General features: G+C 35.8%; 2 protein-coding genes across 11 annotated transcripts in view; one reads left to right on the forward strand and one right to left on the reverse strand.

Annotated features, from left to right (window-relative positions):
- LOC113098306 (band 4.1-like protein 1) overlaps nucleotides 1–4,232 on the forward strand; it is a 47,236-nt gene extending 43,004 nt beyond the window's left edge. For all 10 annotated transcript variants that reach the window (XM_026263325.1, XM_026263330.1, XM_026263326.1 and 7 more), the window contains 2 exons: nucleotides 1,680–1,796; nucleotides 2,140–4,232. In XM_026263325.1, coding sequence (XP_026119110.1) covers nucleotides 1,680–1,796; nucleotides 2,140–2,145 — 123 coding nt within the window. In that variant the 3' untranslated portion in view covers nucleotides 2,146–4,232. The remainder of the gene's footprint in view (nucleotides 1–1,679; nucleotides 1,797–2,139) is intronic.
- A 1,207-nt stretch (nucleotides 4,233–5,439) lies between these two features.
- LOC113098301 (contactin-4-like) overlaps nucleotides 5,440–22,547 on the reverse strand; it is a 46,622-nt gene continuing 29,514 nt past the window's right edge. The window contains exons 9-22 of the mRNA XM_026263323.1: nucleotides 21,161–21,290; nucleotides 19,300–19,450; nucleotides 14,633–14,760; nucleotides 12,013–12,188; nucleotides 11,785–11,902; nucleotides 11,526–11,684; nucleotides 10,368–10,517; nucleotides 9,638–9,708; nucleotides 9,183–9,417; nucleotides 8,557–8,672; nucleotides 8,216–8,402; nucleotides 7,633–7,745; nucleotides 7,270–7,438; nucleotides 5,440–6,474 (exon numbers count right to left, since the gene is read on the reverse strand). Of these exons, the coding sequence (XP_026119108.1) occupies nucleotides 6,383–6,474; nucleotides 7,270–7,438; nucleotides 7,633–7,745; nucleotides 8,216–8,402; nucleotides 8,557–8,672; nucleotides 9,183–9,417; nucleotides 9,638–9,708; nucleotides 10,368–10,517; nucleotides 11,526–11,684; nucleotides 11,785–11,902; nucleotides 12,013–12,188; nucleotides 14,633–14,760; nucleotides 19,300–19,450; nucleotides 21,161–21,290 (1,995 nt within the window). The 3' untranslated portion in view covers nucleotides 5,440–6,382. The remainder of the gene's footprint in view (nucleotides 6,475–7,269; nucleotides 7,439–7,632; nucleotides 7,746–8,215; nucleotides 8,403–8,556; nucleotides 8,673–9,182; nucleotides 9,418–9,637; nucleotides 9,709–10,367; nucleotides 10,518–11,525; nucleotides 11,685–11,784; nucleotides 11,903–12,012; nucleotides 12,189–14,632; nucleotides 14,761–19,299; nucleotides 19,451–21,160; nucleotides 21,291–22,547) is intronic.

A 22,547-nucleotide genomic window follows, 5' to 3' on the forward strand; every position in this document is an offset into this window, starting at 1 on the left:
TAAAGCATCTTAGTGAACTATGATTTATGTCAGCTCTAGAAGGAATAATTCAATAAATAATTAATATCTTGTCACCATTTACTCACATTCAGATAATTCCAAACCCATAAAACTTTCATTTATTTTTAGGACACAAATAAAAATACATAAAAAACCCCCCTGATATATTTCTGTCCATCCTCTGAAAGTGGAATAACCTCTTCCAGTGCTTCCGTGACCAGTTGCATTGCGAGATAGTCTGCTCTTGTGTGAACAGCCATGCAGTGAGATTCTCCTGTGATAAAATATTTTGTGAATAAATAACTAATGGGTTAATTCATTTAAAAAGCTAAAAGCAATCACATTGCATCATCAAATCAGGATTAACCCTCTGGAGTCACATGGATTTCTTGATGACACATTTTAGAGCTTGAAATTTTTAAATTACTTACACTAATTGCATAGATGGACAGAAATCTCGGTCACACTTCAGTTTGGTGACTATTATCATTAACTAACTAACTATCAAATACAACTTTTGCATCAATAAACTCCTAATTTATTGCTTATTAATGGTTAAGGTAGTTGTTATGTTTAGGTATAGGGTAGGAATCATCTAAAATATGGTAATGCAGAATAAGACATTGATATGTGCTTTATACTGATAATCAGCCAATATGCATGTAGAGAACTGTTAAAGGTATACTCACCACAAAATTACAATTTTGTCATTAATCACTTACCTCCATTTTGTTCCCAACCTGTAAAAGCTTTGTTTGTCTTCGGAACACAATTTTAGATATCTTGGATGAAAACCTGGAGGCTTGAGACTGTCCCATAGACTGCCGAGTAAATAACAGTGTCAAGGTCCAGTAAAGTATGAAATGCATAGCCAGAATAGTAATATTCTCATCGCTTCATAACGTTACGGTTGAACCACTGCTGGCAGATGGACTATCCTGACGATGCTTTTCATAACTTTTCTGGACCTTGACACTGTTATTAACTTGGCAGTCTATGGGACAGTCTCAAGCCTACCGGTTTTCATCCAAAATATCTAAAATTGTGTTCCGAAGACAAACAAATCTTTTAAGGGTTTGAAACGACATGGGGGTAAGTGATTAATCACAAAATTTTCATTTTGGGGATGAGTATCCCTTTAATAGACAATTGGTCTTACAGGTTTGGAATGACATTAGGCTCTCGGTAACTGATGACAGAATTTTAATTTTTAAACTCACCATGAAGTGAAAATTGACAGTTGTTATATTTTATGGAATATTGCAGTTATTGTAATTATTATAATTTATTAATCTATTCACATCATGTTTTTAATAAAAATACCCTCATAATGCCCTTTTAATCTTTAATCAAAATCATTACCTTTACCTACCATTGCAACAAAATCTCTTGCAAATCTCTGATGACCGTGTGAGGGCTGGGCATTGATTCCTCCCATCCAGAAATTTGTCACTCAAATGAGACGTCAGCAACTAGCAAACATTCAACCAATTCTTGATGGACAAAATCAACAATTTTCTTCCTAAAAGGAGCCATTTCACAACATCACATTAGGAAAGAAAAAAGCTATTTCTCTTTCATGATGACTTTAGAGCACAAATTAATTAGAAAGCATATTACTAATTCATTAGCTGCATGTTCCTCTCATTAAGCTTGAGAAATAAATGACTTTTTCACAGGCGCTTGCCATGGCAATAAAAGAAGCCAAGCAACAGCACCCTGACATGTTGGTTACCAAGGCGGTGGTTGTCAGGGAAACAGAATCTTCCACTCAAGATCCACATGAGGAATCGAAGGTATTTGTCACCGCTAGCCTCTGCATGCCCAATTAATCCATCCATTTCGAAAATGCATATTATGGTTTCACTTCAGTGTTTATCTGTCATATTGAGCCTGCTGGTGTACAGCAGTTAGACAAGGGTGTAATGACATGTCAAAACCAGTTCAGTCAGCGCCGTGTGTTAACTCTAAACACATGCTTTCATTCCACTGCAAACCATGCAGTTATTAAAAATCTATTGCAAGCCTTAAGTTTTTCATCTTACAACAGCAATAACTTATTGGCAATGAAGTGGATCTTCTAAATGTTCTTTAATAAATAGTTGTGTCACGTGATCTATTTGTTTTTCTCTCCATTAGTCCTGATCTCCTCAGTTCTCAGGATTTCAACAGGAAGCAAGTGTTCCTCAACGACTGCCAGTGGGTCGCCAACATCTACAGACCTCTTATTCTAAGCTTCTAGCTTCCACTTACATACACCACACTAACACTTACACATGCACACAAACACATGCTGCCTCCCAGATGTCGGAACCTATTCCTTCTCATGTAATTTCTATTTTGTGTCTACATTCGCTGTGGTAACATGGACATACTGGTTGAGGAGGCACACGGTCTCCTTGGCGGAGGACTGCTAAGGAAGGACAGACTCATCACATCAATCAGACGATTTAGCCGCCATTGTAGTCTCTTGCTTTTTCTTCACGAATGTGAAAACTAACCAAGCGTACTATCGACAGCCCGATGCTAACATCAAGCATGAGGCATGGGGCTTTTGGATGAACATTGCTGAAGATTTAGCGTAGTGGAGTGACAGTAGTATCTATTGAGTAGTTTTTCTAGGGTTCATTGAGATATAACACAGATCTTTTTGCAAATACTGAACTGTAGGGAAAAGCCTAGCTAGCGTACATACAGTATGTCGTGCTTCTCTGATCAACAAATGTTATGTTGCTGAATGTTAAATTCTGAATCTCATCTGCATGTGGCAAAGCAGGGTTTCAAATGTTTTCATATACAACAACTGGTTCAGTGTCGTTACAAACCAGAGAGGAAAATGAGAGACTGTATTACTGTATGATTGTCAAACCTTTTGACAGTCCCCTTAAAAGTATTAATTTCCATATTATAAATAATATGGAGATAGTGGGCTTTTCCCCCCTGATTTTATTATTATTATTTTAATTATTCTAGAAAGTTGTGTTTGTTTTATTTAAGGAGCCCTTACATATGCTCATTAGATTTCAAGAAAAGAGGCAAATGAAAAGCGCCAATTTACAGTACAAACTTTTCAGGGAACCAATTGTAATCAAACTTTAGATTTTAGATTCGAAATATCCCCAAGTGTGACATAAATTAAAAAATGCACGACACAAAAAGTCAAACGTTCGCTTGTTGAATGCTCTATTTCATGTCCTAAACATATTGTTAAACTGTGAAAACGTCCAAAGAAACCAAACCTAATTTGAGTTCAGTACATGCTGACACACTTGCATAATCAATCAATGTGTTATGTGCATGTATATTTAAAATTTAAGCATTTGAAGAAAATTCTATTCAGAAACTAGAATTATTTTCCAAGCCAATATTTAACAAATTCCTGCTCTATATGTTTGAAACTTTTGTGATAAAAAAAAAAAAAACTGTTACTTCCCACACAATGCTGTGCCAATGAACTAATGATTTTTAAACGCTGTTGAAATGGTTCTGATTTGTTAGATATGAGACGTTTTTATGTGTAAATGTCATGAGCCTGTGGTTTTCAGTGAAGCGTGACCCTTGAGCCATGATTCTCTTTACAAACGTTCCTCTGTAAAAGCAGTAGAAATCCTGGATGACACAGGACATATATGTGTTCTAGTATTGAACGGACGAATGAGCTTCGAATTGTGTGTATTGCCAAATTTAAAACTTTACAGGATGAAAGAAGATCAGGACAGCTCTTAACAACCTTTGCTAACACGGTGAAGGCTTGTTCTTGTGTAACTAATGCATTTGTTCAGGACTGTGCACTATGTGAAAATAATAACACTTTACACAACCTGCAGATATCAGAAGGGGAATCTGTATACGTCATACTTCCAACATGATCAGTCACTGATTTTTGAGGATATGTGAGCTCTTTTTGAATATAAAGAAGTGCCATGCAAAGGTTGATAGTTGGATTCCTAATCAACCGCAGCATTCTTACGCCAGCCCATTTGCTAAGCCAATGACAAAGTTTTGTCTCTTTAGAAGGCAATGCTCTTGTTTAAACGCTGTATGTTGCATTTAAGATTTGGAGGAAAACAAGATAAGCTTAGAAAAGTACTCTTAGCATCAATTCCCCTGAGATTCCACCTGCAGACACTTATGTTTACAATGCTATCCTCTACTTTCTACTGCTTGGTTTTGTGTGTTTGCTGTACAGTGTTCGAAATAAATCAGATCCATCCATGTGGTCAAGTTTGCTATTTGCTGCATCTGAGTTAAATAAAAACAGATAATTGTAAATTCTGTATAAGGTTTAGTTACAAATATTTCCCATTTTGTTCACGAAATGGTTGCAATAGTTCTGTTGCACTGCCCTCTTGTGCTTTACTGAAGAATATAGCCTACATCAAATCGTGAATAGGTCTCCATGTACAGTATCATATCTCTGTAATTACATACACAAGAGAACACTTCTGACTTTAAGCACAAGGGAGAGTATAATTGATCCTCAAATTAACACTTATATTATTATTTATCTTGATTCATCAACACCATTAAGCTTAACAGTATATCACTTATAAGAATTGACTAGCAAAAACGAAGCAAAAGTAGTTTTTAAGGTGCAAGAAACAGCTAAACAAAATGGACACCGAACAAATTCTACTCAACTTACGTGAATAATGTGATCGATGAGTTCTTCTGGGGGATAGTTTTCCAGTTTCACGTTAGGGTTAATATACATTTTCGTGGAATGCTATCAACTAAAAATGCTTGCAGATTCGCGGCTTTTTCCCCCGCTTTCGATTCGCGCTTTTTAAACTTACATAACGAAATATCATTAGCCTAACCAAAAGGATACATAGCCTACATCTAGGTCGGAACCACTTTCTGTTTTAACTGAAAGCATGCCATAAATTACGTCTCTAAAAGTTCCAAATAACTTGGAATATTAATTTAAAGGCTAATAGACTCAAAACTTTCTCAGTCAGTTTATGCAACAATAAAATATAATATAAAAGACAATGTGTTGGTAATATAAAAGTTGTGATGAAAGGGAAGTAGCAGCAGATCTTGTACAATATTGTGATGTACAGTATGTGATGATCTAAGTGAAACAGATTATATAAAAGTAAACAAAAAAGTTTAAGCAGACTATATATATATATATATATATATATATATATATATATATATATATATATATATATATATATATATATATATATATATATGTATATGTAAGACATAATGACAGGTTAAATAAATATGTAAAAAATATTTTTTTTACAAAAGTTCCCTACAGCACCTTTAAGCATGTCAAACTCGTCAGGAGACCCTCTGACCTTCTCACCTTTTCCACAACTCGCGAATTTGCATCCCTGAAGGTATACATTTTGCATTCTATGACAGTATAAATGATTACGACTAACTCACAAATATCTTAAAGAACATTACTTGTGTTCCTTCATTTATTAAAAGCAGACAGTCCATTCAAATACTGTATTTCAAGCCACTACAGAGCCAGTTCATGCTAAACAGCTTGAAAATGGAACATAGGCATTGTGTTCTAGGTACTTCAATGATCACAGCTATAACCTATAGAAAACACCTTAACGGAAAAAAACAAAAAGCTGGTCTTTTACAATCAAAATATCTATTGTACATCATCAAATAACGGAATTGTAAATGAACATACTAAGCCAGAAAAGATAGCAAGACAACTGTTTAAGGCTGTTCTGGTCCTGAGGATATTTAACATACTGTTTCTCATTAAAGAGTCACACACACTAGCAAAACAAAGATCTCAGTGCATGACTGAAGGAACAACCAGCTCGAGCTCTTTCACTGTATAAGTAAGGCCAGCAGCATTAGCTTTGTCTTTCAAACAGACGGGTGGGCATGTCAACACCGGGGGACTGTAAACTGTTTAATTTGAGGACAGCGGATTAAATGGGTTGATGGACTTATAATCAATGTGTCTGTTTGGTATGGCAGTAGAGATTATCTTCAAAGAAGTATTCCCACCTTCCTATGGAAAAGGCATATGTGTGTTTCTCCACTGCCAACTGTCTAATGGATGAATATGGAGTCATCTTATTCAAACAGATGTCCTTGTATGTGAACAGTATGTCATTTTATGCCCTTGAATATCCCATTCCTGGTTGGAAACCATGTGGGTAACATCTGTCGACACGTTTATCCCCCAAAAAATGCGATAGATCCTACTCCACTGTCTCGACAGCTTTGGTGTCAGTGATCAAAACCAGATTAGCAAACTTCCTCCTTTAAAAAGCGAGAGGAAAACTTTCCTTCTGAAGAGTCTCATTTGTAAAACACACTGGAAAAAGACAAGTGGTTCCACTTGTAGATGTTTGTACTGTTCTCTCCGCTGTAGAGTTCAGTTCATCTGTCATAAGAAAGTCCTGACTGTACAGTAGAGTGATAGTGTTACGAGCACTGATAGTGCTTTCCTCTCTGGGGCAAATCCAACCACATGTGCAACTGCAAAATATAAGTAGGAAAAATGTAAAAATATCACATTTCAGATAGCCAACAAACAACTTAAAACAATAACAACAAACAAGATTTTTATTCTGGTTCTCCTTCAATATAAGCCAAAGAGATTTTAACTCATTTTATGTTATTTATATAATTACCAAAAATGACATTATTGATGTGATAGCCTAAGAAAACAACAAGCACGTGTTCAGCATACTGAAGGGTAAGGGCCCTTACATAGTCAACGCGAGAAACGTGAGCAAGCAACGAGAGTGACGCGAGCGACATGCTCCCTTTCATAGTCTAAACAGTGGACGCAAGCGTCACGGGCTATGCGTGTATGCAATACACCGCTCACGCAACGGGGGGTAGTAGAGTCGGGGGGATATTAGTAGAGTCGGGTCGCGTGATATTCAGATCACAATGGCATTCTGTTGCTGATTTTACATCGCCGGCAACAAAGGCAACGCAGAGATAAATGTGGATGAATACGTATAAGTTCGCATAATTTTTCCTCTTCGCCCGCCATTGTATTCAAACCTTCTTCTTCTGTAAACACAATATACTTGAATTAATGTACAATACTTGAAATGTCGCCCCCCACCGACAACGCATAGTATTGCGTGCATCGGCACGTCGCGTATCAAAAACTGGGACGACACATTTGGCTATGCACCGACGCATAATGGCGACCGAAGCGTAACGATGCGTAGCCTCGGGGACGCGTATGTGTACACATGCGTTGACTATGAAACGGCCCTAACAGTTATAAATTCCATAAGGGCTATAAGTTCAGACCTGCTATCCTGGGGATGGTGATCTGTTTGCTGCTGCTCCCTTCTCCACCTTCACTGACTGGTTTAATCTGGATGATGTAATCTTCATCAACAGGCAGAGAGAGCTCAAGAGATGTGCTGTTAGTCTCCACCACACTGGGCCGACTCTGTCTGCTTTGCTTGTACATTACCTTGAAAACAAGACAGCTGCTTTAAATCTCAATTTATATGAAACAGACCATTAGCCGTTCAATTCATGGTGTGCATTATTCAATATACAGAACTGTAATCTGTCAACCAGAATCAGAATCAAACATTCAACAATGTTGCGATATAGACATCAGATGTGTTTATACCAGAGGCAGTGATGGTTGTGTGTTCATACCTTGTAGCCCATAACTTCGGACTCATTTTCCAGAGCCTTGACGTGATCCCACTTGAGGATGAGTTTAGAGTCTGTAGCATTCCATATGACTTTCACTGGAGACTGACTCGGTGCTGATAAAATACATTTAAAGAGCTAAACGTCACATTTCAGAGCAGTTTAAAACCACTTTGCTGTTAAGAGCTGAGGCTACATTTATAAAATGTTGCGTAGATACCATCCTACGTTTGACATACAATAATTTCTCAAATGTGCGTATGTGGTAATTGCTAAATAAATTCATTTGAATCTAGCAGTTAGACTGGATTAAACAACTTGATAATCACTTAATAAACTTGGTAATCATATTGATTACTTAAAAAAACTATTATATGCTTTTTGAATGTTTTTGGTGAACAGGAATTCATGTTGTGTGAACTAACCCCTCTACTTTCCTTAATAAGACTATAAACTGTCAAAAACAAATGCAAAATCTTTTGCAGATACTCTGTCTAAATTTTAAACTAATAATAAAATGGAAACAATAACATGGTTATGGTTATATACAATAACACACAAATGCCAGGGGCCATGTTACACTTACGGGGCCTTTTAGTGGTGACATTCACCACAACACTATCAGGTCCAACCCCGGCACTGTTGTAGGCTTTGAGTTTGATGTAGTATGTACTGCTGGGGTCCAGTCCACGAATGACCGCAAATGTCCTGTTTCCCACAGTCCTAATCACACTGGCTGTGTCCGGTCTGTCCCTTGTACTCCAGTACCTCAGCTGAAATTCACAGTCAACTAGCAGTCATAATCAGCATCACAAGGTGTCATTCATTGATTAAACTTTATTGGAGCTGTGGTGCAGTAGTCAGCACACTGAGCTCAGGTGCTCATGTGTGAGTCATTGTGTGAATATACAGTATTTAAGTCCTCACCTCATAGCCCATTATGCGTGTCCTACTGGTGCTCCAAGGTAAAAGCTTCCAGCTGACCTCCACTTCTGAGGCTGACAGGCTCTTGGCACGGACGCGACTGGGGGCACGACTGGGCTCTGTGGTCAGAATCATTACTGTAATGTTTCGGCATCTTTAGCCTCATGATTATAGCAGTGATGCACTAGCAAATATTTAGCACATTCAATTTACCCTAACCAAACAAAGCAACTCTGCAGCAACATAACATTCTGAGCATGTTTTTACCTAAAGGTAATTTCTGCTCCACTTGCACTATCTTCGATTGTACAAACAAACGAATGTCACTGATTGAGCCAGTAGACCTTAGGGTAGTGGTAGACCTCATGGTAGCACCAAAAATTAAATTTTTGAAAGGGATAAAAACAAGGCTGTGAGGGACAGAAGTACAGTGTGTTCAGTAGAGTCTACTGTAATGATTGGTTCATCTTTCCTGAGCTGGCAGATATGCCAAAAACCCAACTTAATGCAAAAAAAGCCACACAAAAAAGTTAAAATTTTATCTGGAGTCCCCTTTAAACATTTTGAGGAACTGGACTTGTGAATGGCTTATTTAAAAATGTCTGTGCATATTAAATTAAGAGGCTTACCCTCTTCTGCTGAGTATATAGTGGTCGCAGATCCAAAAGGACCTTCCCCTTTGTTGTTGTAAACTCCCACTTTCACATGAAACGGAGAGAATGGAGGGATGCTCTCGTTTTTGAAGATGTATCGGGATGCATCAGGAGACGTCACGGCCGCCTGCATCCAGCTTTGACCACCAAGAGGGCGAAAAGCAACCACATAGCCGAACCCTGGACCGCACTGGAGCTCTTCTGGGACTGGCTGGAAAGCCCCACAAGTATCCACAGACACAAGATGAAAAAGGGTGAGAGAGTGAGCAAGGGAAAGACTGATTTATCTTTATATCACAGCAGTATCTGCCTTTTTGTATATATATAAATATATACAATATATATACTGTTTTTTGAAACAGGCCAGTGGTCGGTCCACCACTGACCGCTACATTTTGTGCACTTAAATGTGCAAGTGAGAGCTTTGTTACCTCCCAGGTGATGACAAGCTCCGAGCGACTGCCACCTCCTCCACTGACTCTGGCTGGGGTCGTCCTTGGCACTGCAGCATTAAAAGAAAAATACTTTTACAAGAAGAGAAACCCCAGAAGTGCAGACAGGGCATTTTTCACCTCCATTTGTTGAGCACGATACCACAGAGACGGCTTCCTGGTTCTGAGCGAAAGGGTTTAATAAACAGTATGGTTGGAAGAGAACTCTAATCAAATCTTGTAGAAGTGCCTTGTTTTATTTGAACAATTCTGTTAACTTTCCCAAAACTTATGAAGTCTCCAGTATGCTCACAGCAAAGCTATTTTTTTTTGGAAATATCTTTGCAGAGGTATACTGTTATCAAATATCATTTCAATGAATATGTTAATATGTTCTGCAAACTTTCCTCTCAATAACAAAATATAGAAAGCAGTTATCTGACCATGCATCTGATCATTGCTGTGTGGATGTTTGCATGAGCTTTGCAATTCAGCACTCCAGTCACGTCACATTTATTTATAACACTTAATAAAATAGATTGCTTTAAAGCAAGCAGCTTATAATATTAAACATGAAAAACTAACCAACTTCAAATTTTTCTATAAAGCAGCTTTCCAGTTGAATGTTACTTGCGTCTGACCTTGAGGTGTTGTATTTAATGTGTAATTAGTGTTTAGGATTTGCCTTTTATGGTTGGTAATCACAGTAAACATATAACTATATACATACATGTGTCCTTGGTCCTGATTTTTTGTGAGGGTTTGCTGGGTTCCCCAGTGCCTACAGAGTTAGTGGCCAGCACTCTGAACTCATATTCAACCCATGGACTCAACTCAACCACACGGGCTGTCAACTGCTGCCCTCCCAGAGACGCTGGCACTGAGACAAGAAGAGATATTTCAATAAATATCTATTTCCAGAAACAAAACAATCACTTGGAAAATGAGCTAGAGACTGGAGAGACAGGGTCTGGTCTGGTCCAGTATGCAGCTTTTTCGGAACCACACATGGACAGTCAGGATGTGACCAAGTGATTGGCATTAAAGGCAACCAAAACCTTTTGTTTTTACCTGCTTGTACCCTTGTGAAAAAGAATGAACGCAAACTTTTAGTGAACTTCTAATCTGAAATGCATATTTAACTGTTGTTAACTATTAATGAAATAAAAGACCAATCCAGTGTACGTAAAGAGAGTATATTTTCTTGCACTTTGTAATAATATCAAATTAAAAGTTTTAAAGTTATTTAAATCATTGTTTAATCTTTTTTTGTGTGTGCTTAAAAAGGAACAAATATTTTGATGTGTTGACTGACATACTTAAACGTACAAAGTACTTGATTTTAATTTTAAATTAATTTGTTTTACATTCATAATTTTCAAACTTATTTTAATGATTAAAAGACAACACAATTATGAGTTGACATATAAAGTACTGGAGTCTTACTTAAATGGGCCAAAAAGTTCAGCTAATTGCATTTAATATAAACATTAACTAAATTAAGCATCAGTTCAAGTAATACATTTTCATTTCATTGCAATTAACAAGCAGCTAACTATTAGAAAACATTACACCTGGGTAAATCTGACAACAATGATTCTTAAATTATACAGTGTGGAAATCATGCATGGACATGAAATGCTTATCTCCTTAAGATTGTACAGAAATTTCGCAATAAATGAGCAGAAAATGTGTTTATACACTGTGGCCAGAAAACAAAGTAGACTACTAAAACTGAGTATTTCTGAAACTTGATTAGACCAGCTGGCAAACTTCAACAACTGTTTCAGTGAACTGATAGTTGGTGTTCAGTTTCCTGACATGAGAGGTCTGCACATAGGATAAAGATCTGTTTATGAAATACTGGTATCATAAAAGCAATGCACACCTGTTTTGGCTGCCTGCCATCCGAGGGAGAAAGGGCTTCGGATCTGAATGTTGTAAGCAAAGACGGGACTGTGGTTATCAGGGCCTGGACTCCAGGACACAAAGGACGTTGTCTCTGTCACTTCATCAACTTTGATGTCTAGTGGTGGGTCAGGGGGACCTGTGAGGAAATAATGATACAACTTTATCAAGAAATATATATGTTTGAACATATTTTTAGGTTTCAACCTAGTGGGGTTTTGTGTTTGGAAAAACATTACCTCGTACCACAACATCTGTCGCTATAGATGCACTGTCCACTTTAGTCTGGACGGCACATGTGTATCTTCCCGCATGCCTTAGCTGGATGTTACGAATCATAATGTCACCAGCAGATGTCTGTGAGCAAAAACACCAATGATATTTACAGATTCATGTACAGATTCTGTTAGATTTTCAAATCAACAAACATGAATATCAGGAAGCAGTGCTAAAAGAACGACACGTACCCCACCAACTTTTTCAAAATATCCCCCATGGCTTCCAAAATTGATCAGCTGCTCGTTGAAAAACCAGGTGAACCTCACGTCCAGGGTAGGGTCACGAGATACCTGGCATGGAATCACAACGCTCTCTCCCACTGTAACATCCAGCTGGGTGGCTTTAGATGTGATGATGGTTGGCTCTGAAATAAGAATGAGGTTGTCAGTAGCAAATACTTTTATAACTGCACATTACTAGTCATCAGTAGCTTGGTGCATAAAACAGCACTTGGATATACGTGTGCACATTATGACCAGGATCTGCCAGTAGCTTAAGATAAGACATGTTGATCTTTAGTTAGCCTGGTACATTTTTGATTTATATTAATTCAAAACCAGAATGTAACTTTTCCAACTCTAATCATTTTCTGTTTAAATAGTTGTGAAGTCATGCCCCTCACCTCTCCCCATTAACTGTGTAATACTGGCTCTAACTTTGTCATTTGATGGTGTTGTGTTGGAGTCATCTTTAAAGCCAACCTGTCATTCAAGCCTTTTTTACAGGACACTGTCAAGACCTCCTTCTTTAATCTTTTACTGAAAAGCTGATTTACTCTTTTGTTTTCTTGTGTATTGACCACTGTAATGCTCTCCTTGTTGGAGTTTGTGAGTCCTCCTAACAAACCACAATGTGTGCAAAATTTGGCATCTAGAATCCTATATGTGGGCAGGGTTGGTGATCATATAACCCCTATGTTGGAGTCTTTGCTCCCTGTAAGGTACAGGTATTTAAAAAATACTTTTGCTAATGTATAAGGCTTTGCATTATTTGGCTCCACAGTATTTGGCTGAACAAGATTGCTTTTACTTGACTATCTGTTCTATATGTGATTATTTAATAATTATGTGTTAATATTCCTAGCAGTCATTGTAGTTTTTCTTGTTTTTAAAATGCATTCTTTTACATTGTCCTTGTTTTTTTTTTTTTTTTTTATTCTTTAAGAAAACATTTGTTAAAGGCCCTACACAGAATAATCTATTATATTATTATTAACAATATTACATTTGAGCTGAGGCATGAGTGGTTTGAGCATTACACTTCTATCACCACTAGATGTCAATATGCTGTTAGATTTTCATCTGAAACAAGTCTTGCAGAAATAAATTCTCTATTTCTCCTAAAAATCTCCGTTATATTCAATCCTTTCTAAATGTCTTCATTTCAACGAGTCAGTAAGCACGTAAAACATCTATCTATCTATCTATCTATCTATCTATCTATCTATCTATCTATCTATCTATCTATCTATCTATCTATCTATCTATCTATCTATCTATCTATCTATCTATCTATCAAAATATAATGTAATTATCAGCCACCTCTTTTTCGTTGTTTCTTGACAAAAATAAATAAATAAAAACGACACAATAAAATAATTGCAAAATAATCACATCTATTTGATATTCCTTAGATGAGGTTGAAATAGGGGGTGTCAGAGAATAGGGTCAAGATGAAAAAAAAAACCCTTGCTATATTTCATATTAATTAAACAGCTGGTTCAGCTTTAATTTACGGGATGAATCATTACTGATTAGTAATCTCTGGATTCCCTTGTGCTGAATTATTCATGCTTTATCACTCACTTCTTGCAGAGATGTCTCTTTAATACAGCAAACACGTCAGTTTTGCTGGAGCAATTTTATTTAAACTTTTTGCAAATGAACATGTCAAATGAACATGTATTCAGGATCCAGGCTTTCATGTGAAAATGAGAACAGGAGAAGAAACCAGAGAGTTTCTATAGAAACCAGTTTTAAAAACAAGGACCACCGAACTATCTAAAGACCATCTGTTGTAACAGAGCGCTGGTATTGTCCATGTCGCCTTGTCAAACAGGTGAAGAATTCACAGAGTTGCAAAAAAGGTTGTTTTAGATTAATTTAAGCCCTAATGAAACACAGCATGGTTATTTCCACACATATCATGCATCGCTAATGCTTAGGAAATAAATCAATTCTCCATGAACCACAAGCACAGTTATTCTAGAGAGTGTGGAGATAAGGAGCTTGTGCTTTACTATTACACTGGCAAAGACTGTAGGTTGATAGTAAATAGTTATTTATATCATACAAAATATTGTTTTGCAACACATTATGTTACATACAGTACACATTTTTAAAACATTTGTGATCTGTACTATTTCTTTTAGTCTCACCAAGGCTGAATTTCATTGATCAAAAACACAGTAAAGACAGGAATATTGAGAAATTTTCTTTAAACAACTTTTCTATTTGAATACATATCAAAAATGAAATTCATTCCTGTGATTTAAGCTTAATTTTCAGTATCATTACAATCTTTAGTGTCACATTATGCTTCAAAATCATTAGAATGTAACATTTCATATTCTTATCAATTCTGTTTTGTAACATTATAAATGTCTTTACTATCACTTTTGATTTATTTTATTTATCATCGACTAGACAGAAGTAGAATTTTCTTTACAAATCTAATTTTATTAATATATTTAACGCATTTAGTGATTATAAATGAAAACATATTGTCATCATCATGTTACATGCATGCATGTACAGAAGTGTCCAAGAGTATAATTCATGTACTAAATACAAAAATGTCCCAGCATACCTTTCACCACTAGTGTGCCTGCACTGCTGGCCACTCCGAACTGGTTTCTGGCGACACAGGTGTAAAGACCTGCGTCTAGTTTGGAGATATTGGATATTCGGAGACTGCCATTATCCAGAACAGAGACTCTAGACAACAAAGTGAAATGATGAAAGCCTTGCAACACCATTCATCCAGATAAACAAGCTTGAAAACGAGTTATTACATTACACTGAAGATCAATGAACTTCAGTCTGGCCACAGAGATCGATAGGCAAAGGGACTAAAATAATAAGACATCAATAAGCAATTATAAAGAACAAAATCAGATCACATTTTTATATGATAACATAATCTACAGTTAAACACTGTTTTTCATTATTGTATTTCAGATTATTGCATATTTGGTGTCTTTTATATACATATTTGGTGTCTTCTTTGAACTTTTCCTTGCTGTTAAACCAGCTCTTATATATTCACTTTCAATAGATGATATAAGCTCTCTATTTAAAGTTTCTTTTTTCTTTTTATCCTTTTTTTTAAAAAGTAGTAGTCTTCTGCAACTATTACTAGGAAGACTTTCCACATCACAAAACAACAACATTTTGGCCATGGTTTCTGGTTTTCAACAGTTCATCTGAAAATAAAATGTTCTGTCATTATTTAATAACCTTCTTGTCTTCTAAACCCGTAAGGCTTTCTTTATTCTGTGAAACACAAAAGCTGATTTTCTTTGTCTTGTAAAATAAACGGGAACTGGAACTGTCAAGCTCCAAAATGACAGAAAGCACCATAAAAGAATAATAAAACTGAGAGTTGAGGGAGAAGAAGAAAGATAATACCTGCTTTGAGATTTTGGAGAGAGATTGTGATGGCATGGGGTAAATTAGGTGAAGCAACAATTCAAGGTTAATGTTTTACACTTTTAAAGTTGCACTTTTTATAGACTTAAGAAACAATTTTCAATTACACATGCTGTTTTAAGTAATACAGATGGTTTAAAATCACTTAACCAGCGTTTTGTCTCTGAAATTACATTTTAAGCTTAAACAAAAAAATACATTTTCATGTTCCACTACAAGTGCAGAAGAAAAAGAGGAAATTAGTCGCATGCTGCTTTTATTAATTGTAGTGCAGGGGCCCCAGCAATGAAAAACGTTGAAGAGCAGTGCGCAGGATGTGCTTCATTTACACCGTGACCTTTCAGTATGCAGTGGTCTTCATCACAGCACTGAGAAGAGAAAAAGATCTGCTCCCACCACCAAGGCAAACAGCCCTTTTTTTTATAGATATGCCAATGTTTGCAAGAATTTAGTAAGTGGGATTTTAAGAAATGAAGGGATGCTGATATGAGAGCTTTCAGCAGGCATGTCATCCTCAAGTCTTGTGGAATTATCGTCAATGGTTCTACTCTAGCTGAGGCCAAAACTACACTTCCATCGGGTGGATGATAGTGAGTGGGGGAATAAGTCAAAGAGAACACATTCAGTATAACTCACTTTGCCTAGTGCGTTGAGTTGAGTTTTGTGGATTTTCGTTTACTTCTGTTAGCATACATTTGCCAATACTTTTTTATTTTTACATATATATATATATATATATATATATATATATATATATATATATATATATATATATATATATATATATATATATATATATATATATATATTTAGGAGATTTACATTCTAACTCTTCTGGAAAAAAAATATTGAATGCTATGCCCAACATTTAAAGCAAATACTTCACACAGGGAGGAAAACTGAGCTGGTCAAGCTATTTTTGTAACACATTACATTAAGCTTCTACCGTATTTTTCGGACTATAAGTCGCACCTGAGTATAAGTTGCATCAATCCAAAAATAAGTCATGATGAGGAAAAAAAAAAACATATATAAGTCGAACTGGACTATAAGTCGCATTTATTTAGAACCAAGAACAAAGAGAAAACATTACCGTCTACAGCCACGAGAGGGCGCTCTATGTCTTCAGTGTATGCTACAGAAGCACTGAGCAGCACAGAGCGCCCTCTCTCGGCTGGAGACGGTAATGTTTTCTCTTGGTTCATTTCTCTCGGTTCATTTCTCTTGGTTCATGTCAAATTAATTTTGATAAATAAGTCGCACCTGAAAATAAGTCGCAGCACCAGCCAAACTATGAAAAAAAGTGTGACTTATCGTCCGGAAAATACGGTATATATTCTATCACCATTTGCAATATGCGATAGCTTACATGAAATAACAATAAATAATACCTTTTCGTGTTATGAATTATGAATGAACATTTATAAAATGCGGTAATAATTGTTGTTGATTGTCTCTATTGTAATACGTTACCAGCAACTTCCCTATGTCTTGAACACATTTTACAAAATCTGTCAGCTGTATAATTATGCATGAATACATCTGTGCAACTTTTACTTATTTGTGCACAAACATGGAAAAGCTGGAAACTTTATTCGCATAGTACAGTCAGCACATTTCCAACAAGCACTACATTGTTAATGCAAAATTGGACATAAAGAAGTGAAAGCAACCTTTTCCCTTCCCACATGATCATTATAGAAGTCTGAAAAGCTGGTCTTTGGTTTTCTTCTTCTCTGGCTCTCATAAACACATTCCCAGCAGTGCAGCAGTGTTTAATGAGAGACCCTCTCCCTCTCCAAACCTCCAGCTCGAGGTTGTGGGTGGATGTTAGCACAAGGTTGATAGACAGTGATGGCTACTAATGATTTTCTTACAGCAGCTTCAGACTGGAGAGTTCAGTGGTACTCTCTCCTTAGAGGCACAGTGCCATTCTGCTTAATTCCTCCATGGATTTATCTAAAGTGTAAGCTAATGAGAAATCTGTGATGCACTGCCTTATATGCACTATAAAAACCTATTCAAACATGAGTCCTTGGTCTGGAGGCTGGTTAAGAGCTGTCTTCAGGTTCAGGCTTACAAACAGACCTGATTTTGAATCACTTAGATGCTTGCTGAATTTAGACAAGCTAGAAATTCTATATGCAAATATTAATTATAGTCAATCTGAATGCATTTTTATGCATAATCCTTAAATCTAATGTGACTGGATTTCTTTGATGTTAATTTTCTTTCTTATTCTGTACTAAGTCATACTTAATTCTCCGATGGATGCTGTCCATGTCAGGGGAGGTGACCTTTAAGCCATTTTAATCATTCAGATGGTATATCCAGAACTATATATGATGGTCTGCTTAATATAATATCAATCAAAAGTTTGGGGTTGTAAGATTGTTTTGTTGTTTTATAAAGAAGTTTCTTATGATCACCAATGCTTCATTTATTTGATTATAAGTACAGTAAATAACTGCAATAATGTTAAATAAAAATATTCTTAGAATTGAAATTAACTATTTTCTATTTGAATATACTGTTGTATAAAATGTAATTTATTCCTGTAATGGCAAAGCAGAATTGTTAGCACCATAACAGTTACTGTCTTTTGATTCTTTGATGAACAGAAAGTTTAAAAGAACAATGTTTATTTGAAACATGTATTTTATTTATTGTCATTTTTGATCTATTTCATCATTGCTAGATAACAGTGTTCATTTCTTTAAAAAAATCTATCTAATTCTAGTCTTTTGTTTATACAGTATATATAAATTCATACATACATGACTGACGAAAATATTTCTAAGAATATTTAAAATAAAGATGCAGTTTCTACATTTTAAATAATAATTGTTATTCAGAATTTTAAGACAATTTTAAGAATTTTTCAACATGCAACCTTAAAAGTAAAATTGAGTATTATAAACGAATAATGTCCGTTCTAAAATTATGATCTTTGTAGTGAGAGATCAACATTATTTCTGTTATTTTATTAAATTTATTATAGGATAATGACTTAAAGGATTAGATTACTTCGACCTACTTCATCCCTGAGCTTTTCAACAAGCTCGTCCAAGATGTGCATTTGTGGTAAAAAGCATATAATTTTATTTATTTAAAAAAAATGACGCTAGATAAGACCCTTATTCCACAGCTGGGATCATGTAGAGCCCTTTAAAGCTGCACTGAAATTGCAATATTGACCTTCAGCCCATTGGCCACCATTAAAGTCCATTATATGGAAAAAAATCATGAAGTGTTTTCTTCAAATACCTACATTTCTTTGTGACTGAACACAGAAAGACATGTACATCTTGGAAGACTGATTTATATTATGAGCCTAAACACAGTAGTGGACAGAATATTTTAAAATAAATAAATAAATTTGAATGCTTATATACTTATTTTCTGTAAAATACATTCATCTATTTGTGATTTGATCATTTTGTATCAAACACATTTAAACCAACCACCTAGATGTACTGTATACATAAATATGAAAATGAATGTGCTAGTCAACAAAGACAAACTTTTACAATGCTAGATTTTACATTATTACAAAATAAAAATCGTTTATGGAACTACAGATTCAGTAATCAGTGATTGGCTGATTGTTCAAGTGCTGCTGATGCTATTCTGTGACCTGGAAGAGTTTTTATTTTTCTAGATCCAGTAAATGCAAATGCAGCGGCTGTTGTTGTTGAGACGTTTTGATGTGAATAATCAAGCCTTTGATCAGTAAAAACCCTCTGCCTGACCTGAACCATATTGCTCTGTCTGTATAACAAACAGGTTCTTGGCAGACAAAGGGAAATGGGTTGGTAAAAATACCTGTGGCTCTCTCGCAGGGCTTCTTTGCCCTTCCTCCAGGAGATCATCCCGCGCGGGGACATACGGGGCCTGCACTCAATCAAAACATCACCACCCTGCCGAGCCAGTGTCTGTGCCTTTAGCACACTGTTGGAGAAATCAGGTGCCACTGCTGATGTGAAGAGAAAAACAAGCATCTTACAAAACTGACAGAAGAATAGACCGACTGACTCTTAAAAGTATCTGAGAAGTCCTTAAAACACAAACAAATGTCATTGCTTTAGATAGCAGTGTATCAAAAAGTGTCAATTGTTTTGAAGAAAAAGGACATTTTACAAATCATTTTATGCTTTCTACACAATAGGCATATAATACAAAATGTGGAATAAATACAAATGTAAATGTAAACAATAAAACATAAATAAAAGATTACAGCTAATGATTTAATGAGATTTACTTATCAAAAACTCTGTCCTTCTAACATCAGGACATTTGCATTCACATTGACATTTGAGCTTTCATGCCCCAAATAATATAACATTTTAATTCAGAAAAGTAAAACGTTCTTCTTTGAAGAGGTTTATTCAAGTAACTGATGTATGAATTGCATTTTTCATATACAATACCATTCCAAAAATTAGTTAATTAGTTAATGTTTTAGAAAAAAAGTATCTTACGCTCACCTAGGCTGCATGCATTTGATCAGAAATACAATTCCAACATTAATATTGTGAGATTATGTGCATGTTATGAGATTATGATTTCTATTTGAATATATTTTAAAATGTAGTTTATTCATGTGATGCAAAGTTGAATTTTCAGCATCATTACTCCAGTCTTCAGTGTCACATGATCCTTCAGAAATCATTCTAATACGATCATTTGAAATATTTCTTATTATTAGCAATGTTGAGAATAGTTGGGCTGATTATATATATATATTTATTTTTGTGTGCTAACTATGATTAAATACACTTTCAGGATTCTTTTATTCATAGAAATTTTAAATAGAATTGTTTTGTAACAATGTATGTCTTTACTGTCACTTTTGAGCGAAGAAAAAGACCCCAAGATGCTAAATAAAAAAATTCAAATATTATCATATGAAATTAATTTTAATAAATTAATGGATAAGACTGAACAATCAGTGTTAAATCCATTTTCTTCCACACAACCTGTCAACCTGCTACATATTTATCTGGTCCCCTCTTCGCTAAATCACTTCACTGTGTCGTTTTCCAGAGGCATGTGAGGAGGATGTTTTTAATGCGATATCCTCACTTAAGAGCACACTCAAGAGCTCATGCTATCCCCCGCACAAAACTAAGTCAAACCGAGTCAAGCCAGCCAGCACAAATCTAAAGGCTCTAAAGTGCGAAGACTGTCTACCTCACATCTCCCCCAGGCAGCAATTTCAGCATACTAGACTTCCCTGCCTGTTTGGCATCCATCTGCACTCAGCACTGACAGCATCAAAGCACCCATTGTGCTGACAAATGACAGGACTGGGGAACAGAGCACTTTTCTCATCTGTCGCATGATAAAATGGCCTTGAACGTCAACTCCTTTAATCTTCAGCGTGAGATGAGTTTGATCACTGATCCCGTCGAAAGTTATTCTCCTCCTCATAATAGCAGGTCAACTGTTTTTAAATGCAGCGTAAAGGGGTATAGTAAGACTGATGAGTGCTAGCGTTTGCTGACAATGTGGTTAGAATGAGCTTATGAGGAAAACAAAAGCTAAGTGCTGCTAAATAGCACTGCTGCACCAAAACACAACAGAATTCATATCTTAGACAAATTTGTAAACATGAACTGCATCTTATAACTGCACCCTAACTCTAACCTTATCTTTAGTAACTGTGAATTGAAGGATTCCTTACCAATGACTCTGAGTTCAGCGTTGGCAAACACTCGGCCGTGCCGGTTCTCAGCGATACACTGGTACATCCCAGTATCTGACAGGGTCAGACTGCTGATGGATAACGCCCCGTTTACCACCTGGATTCTGTCCTGGAAACATAACAATAATCCCACAGTATTATTTTACATATTAAACACATTCTCCATAGAAAACCATGTCAAATCCATGTAATGTAATGTTTTCCTCTTTTCTGTCCTTGCATAAGGGTTACACATATTTAAGCATTAAATATGCAATTTGTCCAAAAAATAGCAAAATCATACTCATACTGTTTTGATAGCTTTGATCAGTGGAAATGAGAAAGCTACTGAAACTTTCGGTGAATAAGACTTTTTTCTGGTCTTTTTCAACAAAGAGTCAATGAAAAAAGAAGGGCTGCCCTCTTAATTGTCAATTAAACTCTAGCTGATAAAAAAAGAGGCTTGGGCTTAGCTATCACAAAAAGAAAACAAATGGAGTGCACTTTCTGCCGTCTCAGTCTCCGTGAACTAGAACGCTTCACCAAGAGGAATGAATCTCAGTTTACAGGCTTCTTGTCTCACATGTATGAGAAATCAATTCAAAACCAATTCAAATCAAAAACAAATACTCTCTGATTATGTAATCCGTATGAAAGCATTGCTCTAAAGGCACGTCCATGTGGAGATGGCGAGTCAGTATCTTTACAGCAGACTGACTAAATTATAAAAATGTCTCCATGATATTTTTTCCAGACACATTCAAAGTTACTTTTGCTTTATATGTGCCCTTGAGCGCAGCTTTATATTAATTATATTATGTCATCATCATCATGAACAGTTGTCACACACATTTCATGTGTTAAAATGACATAGAATTTACATTTATTGCTAGTGGCAAATACAGAAATCTCTAAAACCATTTTTCAAGATTGTTTCAATAATTAAATGAACAATAAAATCTGACAGCAATGGTATCTTAAGATTTGCTTCTTTAACTTAAATTCCACAAAACTAAAAAAATAAAACAATAACAACAACAAAACTATGATGAATTGCATGGATTTCTGGCAAGAGTGATAACTCACTCAAATGGATATGAACCATCCATACAAAGTGATTTACAAAAAAATACGCATACTTCTCAGTGCTACCTGTTAGATAACATTAGGTTATATTTTATTTTAGATAAAACTATCACAAAAACAGAACATGGGATTTGTGAAAGCAAGGGGACACCGCTAAAGTATTAGGCCTACCATATTCACGGAAAGTGCCAGCTATAAAATAATAAAATGACAGATGTGAAGGGAGCAGAACGGAGGATGAATCTAATCCCACAGTAGCAGTGGATTGCTGCTGATGGGCGGTCTATAATTCTTTTTTTTT

The sequence above is a fragment of the Carassius auratus genome, unplaced genomic scaffold (assembly GCF_003368295.1).
Source record: "Carassius auratus strain Wakin unplaced genomic scaffold, ASM336829v1 scaf_tig00216504, whole genome shotgun sequence".
In the NCBI taxonomy this organism is placed as follows: Eukaryota; Metazoa; Chordata; class Actinopteri; order Cypriniformes; family Cyprinidae; genus Carassius; species Carassius auratus.